At 43.4% G+C, this 12,331-nt stretch overlaps 1 protein-coding gene across 2 annotated transcripts in view; it reads left to right on the top strand.

Moving 5' to 3' along the window:
* The first annotated feature begins 1,163 nt into the window (after positions 1-1,163).
* The window catches only part of TSHR (thyroid stimulating hormone receptor), a 156,842-nt gene continuing 145,674 nt past the window's right edge, over positions 1,164-12,331 (top strand). For both annotated transcript variants that reach the window (XM_077750708.1, XM_077750709.1), the window contains exon 1: positions 1,164-1,333. In XM_077750708.1, coding sequence (XP_077606834.1) covers positions 1,164-1,333 — 170 coding nt within the window. The remainder of the gene's footprint in view (positions 1,334-12,331) is intronic.

Here is a 12,331-nt window from a genome sequence, read left to right as displayed (position 1 = left end):
TCTTTCTTTCTTTCTTTCTTTCTTTCTTTCTTGTGGATGAGTATTCCATCGTATGGATGTAATACGGCTCACCCATTACCTAGTAAAAGGAATTTTGGATTGTTTCCATTTTGGGGTGATTATTAATAAAAGCCTATAAACTTTGATATACATATATTTTAAATGAAAGTGCAATGAATTTTAACAAATGTATGCATCCATTTAACCTCCAATCTAATTAAGATATAGAACATTCTGATAACCCCTGTGAGTTCATTCCTTTTTTTTTTTCTAGTCCATCTCTAATCCAGGATTTTCCTGGATTAAAATTATGGAATAATCCATAATTATTCCAGGATTTCCATCACCTGTCCCTGTCCCAGAAGAACATACAAATAGAATCATCACAGTATGTGAGGAGTTGATACTTTCTTTACTCCAAGAAGAATAAGAAAGCAAGCAAGGCTTTTAAGAGGGACATTGGGACAATCTGATTTATCTTTTAAATTATCTTTTTGACTACTGTGCGAAGACTGAGTAGAAGATAATGTGCCCCTTACGTATTCTTTTTCTTCCCATCTTGGGGAATGTGACTCTATAAAATTCCTGAGCCGACCAGGGTTGACCGGCCCCGCTTCGAATCTAATGGCAAAAGCTGGATTCGGAGTTGGCCGCAGGGCAGCGAACGGTTCCTGCAGTTCCCCGCTCTGCNCGGGGACCTTCTCGGCTAGAGTGCGTGCGGGTGGTCCCGGCAGGCGGGGCCCGGGGGGAGGCTGCCCACGGGAAAGTGGCGCGCTGGGTTTAGAGACCCGGCAGCTTCTAAAGGAGTCTTTGGAGAGAACTCCCGGGAGGAGCGCGTGGGGCAGGCTGGGACGCAGAAGGGACAGCCCGGACTGGTGTTGAGCGTCAGGGAACCGACCGAGCGGGCTGCGCGGCTCCGGGCACGGAGAGTGAAGCAATTGGGCTTGTTTGGGAGGAGAGTTGCCTAGGGAAACAGAACACTTAAGAGCCTCCTCTTTCCCCCTCTCCAGCCTCCGCTTGGGTGCTGAAGTCACAGCCCCAGCGAGTCCTCCCCCCCCCCCCCGCCTCCTCCGTCTGCCCTCCAGATCGCGGGAACCCGAGGCGCAGAGGGCCAGGAACGACGTCCGTGGAGGATGAAGCACTAGCCTTGGGACCCTCGGAAAATGAGGCAGACGCCCCTGCTGCAGCTGGCGCTGCTTCTCGCCCTGCCCAGGAGCCTGGGGGGGAAAGGGTGTCCGTCTCCGCCCTGCGAGTGTCACCAGGAAGATGACTTCAGAGTCACCTGCAAGGATCTTCACCGCATCCCCAGCCTACCGCCCAGCACGCAGACTCTGTGAGTACCTGGGGGGTGGGGGTGGGGGGGTTCAAGAGGCCAAGGGCAGCTGCAAAGGTGGACAGAGTGCACAGAAAGAGCTTGAGAGTAAGCCAGAGGGTGTGTGTGTGTGTGTGTGTGTGTGTGTGTGTGTGTGTGTGTTTGCGCGAGCAAATGCAACTGCCCAAACCTAGGATTTCTGACATCCTAGTTACTCATAGCACAGGAAAAGGTACAACTTTGGTACAAGATGAAAAGTGTGAGTTGTCCTTTCTCAAGAGCTGCTATTCTTCACTTTGCCTAGGGCCTGGCTGAATCCTTCACTTCAGCTATTAATAACACTGATAGCAACTCAAGAATTGACCTCTTACACAAAAACCCTGTCTCTCAACTCTGAAAGCCTCACACTCAGCTTAGGGCCGGGAAGTCCTTTGGTGCTCAAGCCAAAGCTTGTTGAATGAATAAATGAACAAATGGATATGCAAGTCTCAGATGTTGTCCATTGCGTGACAGGGAAGAAAAAATGCCAGGGACACCACTTCTTCAGAGACTGCTTTGCAGAGGGCAGAATTTCAAGTTGTGGAGGAGAAACATGATCTGACAGTGGAGGGGAACTTGGAGTCATCCTGTTAATAATTCCACCAAATGAGGAGAAAGCCCAATGTTAGAGGAAGAGAAAGGGACTACGATTCAGGAGGCCATTCTCGTCATGTCTTGCTTACCAGCTGTGAAAATAGGAGAGATCATTTATTTGGGGAGACCCAAGTTTCCTTCTGGGTGAAAGAGGGGGTTCAGTTAGTTGTGTTCTGATGTCTGATGGTACAAGTGAGGGGAGTCATTGAATCACGAAGAGTAAGAGCTGGATAAAGACAGGAGCAGGGAGAATCTGGCCTTGAAAACACGGGGAGTAGGGACAGGTGAAGGGTGGTGTTCTGAAGAAGGAAGTTATTCTGAGGCGAGACAGTGATGAAGAGTGTGGGTGAAGAGGCATGCCAGTTTAAACTTTTTTTTAATGTTTATTTATTTATTTATTTTTTTAATTTATTTTATTTTTTTTTTCTAGGAGAGAGAGAGAGAGAAACAGCGTGAGCAGGGGAGGGTCAGAGAGAGAGGGAGTCACAGAATCTGAAGCAGACTCCAGGCTCGGAGCTGTCAGCACAGAGCCCAACATGGGGCTCAAACCCACGAACCGTGAGATCATGACCTGAGCCAAAGTCGGACGCTTAACCGACTGAGCCACCCAGGCGCCCCAAAGCGTGCCAGTTTATACAGTGCCCATGGCCATTTGCAACAGCAAAGTGATTTTCAAATCTTGGCGTGGGGGCAGTAGAACTCTTATCAAAGGAAAGCTTATGAGGGAAGTCAAGTATGTAAAGCTAATCATTATATTGTGCTTATTCCTGTCCTCAGCACTTTACCCAAACTCACCAATTGACACCTCACAATATCCAACTGAGTAGATGGGGAAACTGAGGCACAAAAAGCAAGGTGACTTGTTCAATGTCATGCAGTTTACCAGTTGCGGTGCCAAGATTTGAGACAGTGTCGAGATGCGCTCTTAAGCCTACTGCCCTTAGATGAAAGCAGGCCTCACCCTGCCAGCTTTTCTCCAATATGGTCTTGGAAAAAAAAGAATGGAAAGGAAAATGTGTAAGACCTCAGAAAAGTAGGAGGTTGGGCAGGGGGAGAAAAAAAAGATAGAAGGAGGGAAGGAAAAAAGAGGGGATGGGAGGGAAAGAAAGACTATATCTAGGTTATAGAAGGCATTTCCTGCTGAAACAAAACACGCCTTAAAGCCTGCTCTGGCTGGCAACCATTTTTCTGAATCTAGATGCCATGTAACCACTCACTGGCTGTTTTACAAATTATTATGGAGCTGAGAGTGGTTTTTTTCCTAAGTCTTATCTTCTATCCATGTATTCTGGTGCTGAAAGGTAAACAAGATTGTCCCTTTCTGCATTACCCATACACCTGCCACGTGATACGATAGGTGGATGGGAGAGAGTTACACTGTGACTCCTACTGAGATAGTGGGTCTGTTTCCTCTTCCCCACTTCCCCCCCCATCTAAGGGGGCACAGTTCACTCTTATTACAACAGTGGTTCTAACTAGGTAGGAAGTAAAGAACAGCTCATATTCCTACTCCCTGGTGGAACATTCTAGAATCTTTGATATCCAGGTAGCTTGAAAAGAAAAATTGTTCCTCCTGATCAAGAATTACTGATTTAAGGGAAATTAAATGAACCCAGCAGAAGAAAACTAAAAATTTAAATGTTGGCACATAATCATAGGTCATATTACCTCAAAACCAAGGACAGCAAGATGGTCCCATTACTCTCATTCAGGGAATTACCATTTGCTACCTGTGTGTACAGAGGACAACCCCTTTTCTGAATGAGGAAGAGGATGGGGTTTGACTTTGGTTCTGGGTTTGTGCGGATTCCCCCTCAAGAAAGTGCTACCTTACCTTGCCTGTTCTATGACCTATCCGCTTTCAGGTCCATGATGGGGACAACCACCACCTCACCCCCTCCAACTTCCTTCAACTCCAGTGGAGTGAAGGTTTGTCCATCACACACTTATGTGCCTTCAGAAATGTTTCTTTTTACAAATATTTTTAAGTTTATTTATTTTGAGGGAGAGAGAAATCACACTAGAACAGGGAAGGGGCAGAGAGAGGGGAGGAGAGAGAATCCCAAGAAGGCTCTGCACTGACAAATGTGGGGCTCGAACCCACAAACCATGAGATCATGACCTGAGCTGAAATCAAGAGCCAGACGCTTAGCTGACTGTGCTACCCAGGTGCCCCCCTTCAGAAAAGTTTCTGAAGGAGCTATTTTCAAGATTCTGGGTTTTGCTTCCATTATTACTAATTTGGATTCTGCATCTGCATCTATGGCTCTAATTGATGGACTAGCCCAGTGTTTTCTAAGCTGAAGACACTCACTCAACATCTTCAGGATTTTTGCCAGATCTGTGTTCCACGTGTGCTATTATTCACTCCGTATTTTTAAGTGATTCACTTCTTTAACGGAAAGAAATTTACTCAGAGAGGTTACATGATGACTATAAATGGGAAATTAGCATAACTTGCAAAAATAGGAGGTAACCCAGAAGGCTAAAAACATTGAAAACAAAAATGTAATTGGGGCACCTGGGTGGCTTAGTCGGTTGAGCGTCCGACTTTCGCTTGGGTCATGATCTCGCGGTTCGTGGGTTCAAGCCCCGTGTCGGGCTCTGTGCTGACTGCCGGCTCAGAGCCTGGAGCCTGTTTCAGAGTCTGTCACTCCCTCTCTCTGATCCTCCCCTGCTCACGCTGTCTCTCTCTCTCTCTCTCCTAGAAATAAATAAAACATTAAAAAAAAATGTAATTACATTGTAGGCTCAAGACTGTTGCCTGTGAATGCTCTAAGCCTGAGGCTGACTTTCCCTTGTTAAAATGAACGAGCAACAGGGGCCCCTGAGTGGCTCAGTTGGTTAAGCAATTGATTGTTGATTTTGGCTCAGGTCACAATCTTATGGTTCGTGAGGTTGGGCTCTGTGCACTGACAGTGCAGGGTCTGCTTGACATTCCTTCTCTCTCTCTCTCTCTCTCTCTCTCTGCCTGTGCCCTGTTCATGCTGCTCTCTATCGAAATAAATAAACTTTTTTTTTAAGAAAGGAAGAGTAATAAGTGTTATACACATATTTAAGAGATACCAATTCAACATGCTGTCCTCGGTGGTATCAGAAGAATCAAAAAACCATGGAAAGGGGAATCACTTTTTCACTACATGATTCGATATTATTTAATGCCATGTGGACATTCCACCTAAAATAATCTCATGTCATACTTGTTTCCCACGCTTAGGGAACTGTGAATTTATTCCATATTTCACAAGTGTTTTAGTCACAATCAGGGGTCATAACCTGAATAACACTTGATTTCCCACCAAAAGAGAAGCCCCCGGCTTTAGCACCCACATGCTTGCCAAATACAGCCCAGTATTTTGTGTCTTACAAAGATGGTGTCACTTCATGCTTCTAGACTCCATGATTTATTAGTGTTTTTTATCCTCTGTGTGTGTGACTCAAGGTCTTTGATGGTAAGTAACAGAAAACCCAGTCTGTCTAGCTTAAGGAGGGAAGAAATGTTCTGAAACAATAACATGTAATTTACAGAATCACTGTAGAACCAGGCTTTTAAAATAAGCCAGAACCCAGGGCAGGCAGGGGGTTAGAGCCGCGGCCAACCATCTGGTTGGAATGACTCCACAGACAACACCATAACCACAGCCACTGGACATCTGTGGTGCTGGGCAGCTAGTTCTATAGCTGCCGGGCTGTCTGGGTGCTGCCATCAGTAATTTCTCAACCACTCCTGCCCCTTTGAATCACCAGCCAGATAGTGATGTTCTAGATGGGAACAGCTGATTGTCTGCCATAGGTCACCTGCTGTGTCCTACCTCCCCTACCTGCCTGACTCCCCTACCTGCTGGGTAGGTACCCCTACCTGCTCGGAGGGGGGAGGTCCCTTTGCCCCCACCTTTGGTGTCTGTAGTAGGAGGCGAAGAACTGGCTCCTTCTAACGGTCACATATTAATGAGGCATTTTCCACCAAAGAGGGGCTATATGCCCTCACCCTTGCTCATCACTTCCATCATCCTGCAAATGTTTATGAAGCACTGGCTATGCTCCAGACGTGTGCTACTGCTCTGGACGTGGTGGAGAATGACAGCGACATATCCCTGTACTCAGGGGTCTTTACAATCCAGTGTAGATGCTGAATATCCATCAAATAATCACATAAACATACAGCTATAATCGTGGAAGTGTGCTGGGAGTGTGTTTGGTGGGAATGAGGGGTGGAGACTGATTTCAACTTGGGTTCAGGGAATGTTTTGAGCTTCATCATGTACCAGTAGGATTTGGGCATAAGGAGGTGCACGTGTGGAGGTAGAGGGCGAGGAAGAGGTGTTCCGGGGGATGGAACTACTCATTTGAAGAACTGTGAAGAATTCCAACCTGAACAGTGAAAGAGTTGGATTTTTTCACTTGGGACAATATTGATGGGCAACAATATATGTTACTACTTCCTTTGTGACACAATACAGGCCAAGGTGAATTCTGATGTCAGTGGAGGCAGCTTTTGTGCAAAAAAAAAAAAAAAATGACTTATTGGGGGAACTGTTTGAAAACAAATATTTGATTCATTAAAGTAATAAATGTAAAGACTAGTTCTCTTCTGGGTTTTCCATATATTTATTATTTTATTTGTAAATTTAATTATTATAATAATTACCTTAAGGAAGACATATTTTTTGATGGAAGACTTTATAATTTAATAATACTTTAATAAATAATTTAGGAAAATAATACATAATTCCAGTACAAATATAATACATTTTTAGAGCACTTGAATTGCACTTACTTAGAAAATTCTAGAAAGTCTCATATTAAGATTTATTAGTACCAGGAACCATAAGTTTTTAGACATCCCAGTGCTGCTTAGAGATCTCAGACATCTCCATCCCTTAGGAGAAGAGAGTAAATTAGTTAAGGGCACTCTCTCTGGAGTGAGATCATCATGTTGAATGCCTTGCTCTACCATTTATTCAGCATGCTTTTGGAAAATATTTTTCCCTCCTATTCTTCTAAATCCTTGACTAGGACCCCTAGTAACAACAACAAAGAAAATACATTCATAAGAGAAAAGCATACACATTTATGTACCATAAGTTTTACGAGACTCGCAATGAGGACACTGGCTTCCTAGGTCCCTTATGGTTAGGTTGCCCTATCTAGAAGGATCCTCTTATCCCTGTTATCCAGGTGTAATTAATAGTGCTCCCTTCATTCTCAAATTAGATTTTGGAGGATGAATTCCTCATAAGGAAATGAAGACCCAAAGAAGCGATTAACCTTGAACGTTTTTACATCAGGTTTGGTAAAGAGTGGGAAGTCATGGAACAATGTGATAAGACAAAAAGGGGGTGAGCTAAGTGTAGAAAACTGGGGGAAACAGCAATTTCTATTCCTTCAGATTCCTCTTGCCTTCCTTTTGTCTTTGCCGAAAAGGCTGCTCCTTTCCTCTGGGTATAGGGAAGGCACCTCCACACGGGGGGGCTTATGATCTGCTCTAGGAGAAGGTCAGATGGTCCTGTCTACATTAGCAATTTCTTAGATTCCTCCAGCTTAAAGTATCCAATGTGCCAAGGTGCCACGTTTGGGGAGAGCATGCTCTGAACCCTATCGGGAACATTACCTACTTACTCTGTACCTCAGGTTCTTCATCTGTAAAATGAGGATGATAATAGCACCTGCCTCATTGGATTGCTGGGAGGTATGAATGAGTTAATGGTGTTAAAAGATAAATTTCAAAGAAAGGTAAAACCAGGAGTCTCCTATAGCAATAAATTGAACACCCTAAAGATTTTTTTTAAAACTCTGTTTTGGTTTCCTAAGGCTGCCATAATGGAGTACCACAACTGGGCAGCTTAAAACACCAGAAATGTATTCTCTCATATTTTTGGAAGCTAAAAGTCTGACATCAAGGTACTGACAAGGCTATGCTACCCTGGCAGGCTCAAGGAAAGAATCCTTCCTTGCTTCCTAGCTTCTGATGCCTGCCTGCCATCCTTGGTTTTCCCTGGCTTGTAGCAGCCTGACGCCAGTCTTTGTCTCTTCAGTCATGGCCTTCTTCTTGTGTATGTAAGTCCCTGTGTGTCCTCCACCCCTTCTTATAAGGATACCAGTCATGGGGTTAGGGCACGCCCTAATCCAAGATGATGTATACTTAACTAATTACACCTACAAAGACCCTATCTCCAAATAAGGTCACATTCTGAGGCTCAGGTGGTTGTGAATTTTGGGGGGACACTATTCAACCCACTACAGTGAGGAAACTGGTAAAAATGTTGCAATTATGTTAAAAATCCACAAATAGGGGCACCTGGGTGGCTCAGTCAGTTAAGCGTCTGACTTCAGCTCAGGTCATGATCTCATAGTTCGTGGGTTTGAGCCCCGCATTGGGCTCTGTGCTGACAGCTAGCTCAGAGCCTGGAGCCTGCTTCAGATTCTGTGTCTCCCTCTCTTTCTGACCCTCCCCTGCTCATGCTGTCTCTATCTCTCTCTCAAAAATAAATAAAATATTTTTTAAAAATCCACAAAATAGATTTATAGATGAGGAATATTGAAACGAATGTGCTACTGGAGGCAAAAGTAACTTCTTTCATAGTCAGGGCATAGGGGAAGCCAATTGAAGCTCTACCAGAAAGGACAGAATTTGCCATGTCTATAGACAAAAGTTATTTTGCATTGCTATCAATTATTTACAATGTACATAATTATGAAAGAGTTCCCATCGAATCAGACTCAGAATCCTGGAAGAATATATTCTTGTCAGTGCAAAATTTTCCACTGAAGCACGATATCTCCTATGATATACACAGAACACTTAGAACAGTTATTTTATTGGCTTCCAATAAACACTCTATGAGGAAATTCAGTAAAAAATAATTTCCTTTTCAACTTAAATAACAGGTCAATATAAACTATTCACTTATACATTTTAAACTGAAATTGCAAGGCCAATCTATTAGATATCCCAACACAAATACTCCAATTACCAGAAGTATATTGAGTATTCTTTTTTTAATCTTTTTTAATGTTTATTTACTTTTGAGAGAGAGAAAGACAGAGCATGAGCAGGGGAGGAGCAGAGAGAGAGGGAGACACAGAATTCAAAGCAGGCTCCAGGCTCTGAGCTGTCAGCACAGAGCCCGACGCCAGGCCGAAACCCACGAACCACCGTATCATGACTTAAGCTGAAGTCGGACACTTAACCAATTGAGCAACCCAGGTGCCCTATATTAAGGATTCTTAAATTCAACACAAATTAATATCATGGATATGACTTAAATTTTTATTTATATTTTTTTAATTTTTATTTGAGAGAGGGAGACAGCATGAGTGGAGTAGGGGCAGAGAAAGAGGGAGAGAGAGAATCCCAAGCAGGCTCCACACTGTCAATGGAGAGCCCGATGTGGGTCTCAATCTCACAAACTGTGAGATCATGGCCTGAGCCAAAATCAATAGTCAGACACTTAACCAATTGAGCCACTCAGGCACTCCTCATTTCTATTTTTTCTAATGTTTATTTATTTTTGAGAGAGAGCAAGTGCAGAAGCAAGTGGTGGAGGGGCAGAGAGAGAGAGGGAGAGAGAGAATCCCAAGCAGGCTCCATGCTATCAGTGTAGAGCCCGATGTGGGGCTCAGACTCATGAACTGTGAGATCATGACTTGAGCTGAAATGAAGAGTTAGACACTAACCAACTGAGCCACTCAGGCGCACTCCCCCCATTTCTATTTTTAATTCTAAATTTTCCCAAGTTAAAAGATGTTCATTCATTAAGAAAGCTGGGCTCTTTCCCCACCACTTAAGAACACTAGTTCCTTAGGGAAACATCCACTGGCTTCCTAGGTTCCTTATGGTTAGGGTTGCCCTAGCCAGAAGGAACCTCCTCTTACACCTGTTATCCAGGTGTAATTAAAAGCATTCCTTTAACTCTCAAATTAGATTTTGGAGGATAAATTACTATAGATCTTACTAATAAACCATAAAGTCCAGAGGCCTACAGGACATGCTGCGATACCCAGAGCCTTGTTTATTGTCATGTAACTGGGAGTCAATAACTTAAACGGGTTGGCGTCTTGGTTATTGCCTCAAAATCTGCAACTACCACCTAGATGGTAGTGAACTTGCTTCACGGTGTCTGTTGAATTTGCATTTCCTTTATCTCTGTTAAGATACTTGTATCTTCCCCTCTGGCTTATTGCAGGAGCCACAGAACGGCATCCAGCCTTGCCCTCCACAGTCCATCCTTCACACAGCAGCCAGAGGTGTCTCTTAAAATGAATGTCAGGTCATGTCCCTCCTTTGCTCCCAACCTTCCTAGGCTCCCTACTTACCTCAAGATACAAACTAGAGTCCTTACAGTGGCCCCAAAGGCCCTCCGTGATTCGGACCTTTTTTCTTTTCCTTTTTCTTTTTTATTTCTCTCACTCATAATTCAGCTTTTACTCCACTGGCCTCCTTGCTGTTCCTCATGTTTGTCAGGCTTTTCCACATTAGGTTCTTCCCTGTGTCTCAAACCTTCTTTTCCCAGATGTCCCCATGGCTTATCTTCTCATCTCCTTCCAGTTTTGTTCAAATGTTACCTTCTCAATAAGGCTTTCGTAATCACTCTACTTAAAATTTAGCATTCCTGCTTTTAAAAAAAATCCATAGCGCTTGGCACCTTCTAATATACACTATAATTTGTTTATGTTTCTTATTTATGTCTTTCCCCACAGGGCAAGGTTTTTGTGTTGGTTTGTTTTTGTGATTTGCTTTGTTCAGTTATGTATCCCAAGTGCCCAGAAAGAGCCTGGCATATGATTGGTAGTCAATACCTATTGGTTTAATAAATGAACACATGGATGAAGGTCTCCAGAGGCACCTTAATATCATTCCATTGGGTTCTTCATACCTTATAATTCTTTTTCAGAGTCCTTGGGTTTTATTGCCCTGTTAAAGTAGATGAAATTCTACTTTTGTTTAATAGTTTTCCTGGCCACCTGAGACACTAATTTTTTAGACACTAAAATGACATCTGCTGGGGCGCCTGAGTGGCTTAGTCGGTTAAGCGTCCGACTTTCGCTTAGGTCATGATCTCACAGTTCGTGGGTTCGAGCCCCGCGTCGGGCTCTGTGCTGACTGCCAGCTCAGAGCCTGGAGCCTGTTTCAGAGTCTGTGTCTCCCTCTCTCTCTGACCCTCCCCTGCTCATGCTGTCTCTCTCTCTCCTAGAAATAAATAAAAAAAAATATTAAAATAAAATAAAATAAAATAAAATGACATCTGCTGGGGCTTCACGTCTCTCACCTCACATCTGACCCTATTTCACGATACGAAAACCAGGTGAAAGATGCTCCTTTGAAGAGCCGCCTCCAAGAAGTTGACTCTACCAGTGCTTCCTACACTTTCCAAATGTAGCACCCCTAAGCAAGAGGAAAGGATATCTGGGACACCCAAAAGTAATCCAGAGCAATCAGGACCTCTGAAACCTCTGGTTTTATTTTTTTTTTAACTTCTAAAAAATAAGTGCCAATTTTGAATTCTTTTACATCATGTAACTGTTTTCCATGTGACTTCATACATAACTTTCCAGAGTATTCGCTTCTACCTTTAGGATAATGAACTCTATATTTGAATATCCTAGTAATTTGACTCAAGTGACAGGGTACAGAATGGCAGTCACAGAAAGAGGCCAGTAAAGTACTTTAGGAGGCAGTGCTGTGTGTGCTTAGGAAGCCGCTCTGTGGGCACCTGGGTGGCTCAGTCGGTTGAACAGCCGACTTCGGCTCAGGTCATGATCTCATAGTTTGTGAGTTCGAGCCCCACATCAGGCTCTGTGCTGATAGCCTGGAGCCTGCTTCCGATTCTGTGTCTCCCTCTCTCTCTGCTCCACCTCTGCTTGTACTCTGTCTCTCAAAAATGAATAAACATTTAAAAAATTTTAAAAAAAAAAAGCCGCTCTGCAGAGACTACGCCCATTCAGTCCTATTCTCACCTGGATCCAGAGTGTTCACCTGTGTGAACAAAACTCTGGCTTTCCTGGAGTGTCTATTTTCTTATATTGGCTCTGATAAAGCAGTGGACAGAGAAAACTAATTCATAAAAACTTACCATATATTGTTAAATGAGTGGACTTTATTTGGATTTATCAATTAATTGAAATAGTTTTTTTTCCCCTCCAGAACTGAGAGGTTGTTAAATTGAATTGATTCCACTATTTGATTACTTGTTTTCTTATTGTACAAAGTATGTTAATTTTTATTACCCTTCAGATTAAGGTTTATTAACCAGAGGTTCATGGGCTTCCTAGGAGCCCGTGTTTGTCCTCCTGGAAATCTGTGATTAAATGAAAATTTGTACATCAAGGCACTACTGAGAGAATCTACAACTTCCCTCAGATTATTAAAGGTGTCCTTGAACCCCC

Source organism: Crocuta crocuta, unplaced genomic scaffold (assembly GCF_008692635.1).
Source record: "Crocuta crocuta isolate KB4526 unplaced genomic scaffold, BGI_CrCroc_1.0 scaffold186, whole genome shotgun sequence".
Lineage (NCBI taxonomy): Eukaryota > Metazoa > Chordata > Mammalia > Carnivora > Hyaenidae > Crocuta > Crocuta crocuta.
This window is presented reverse-complemented; position numbering and strand designations above follow the sequence as displayed.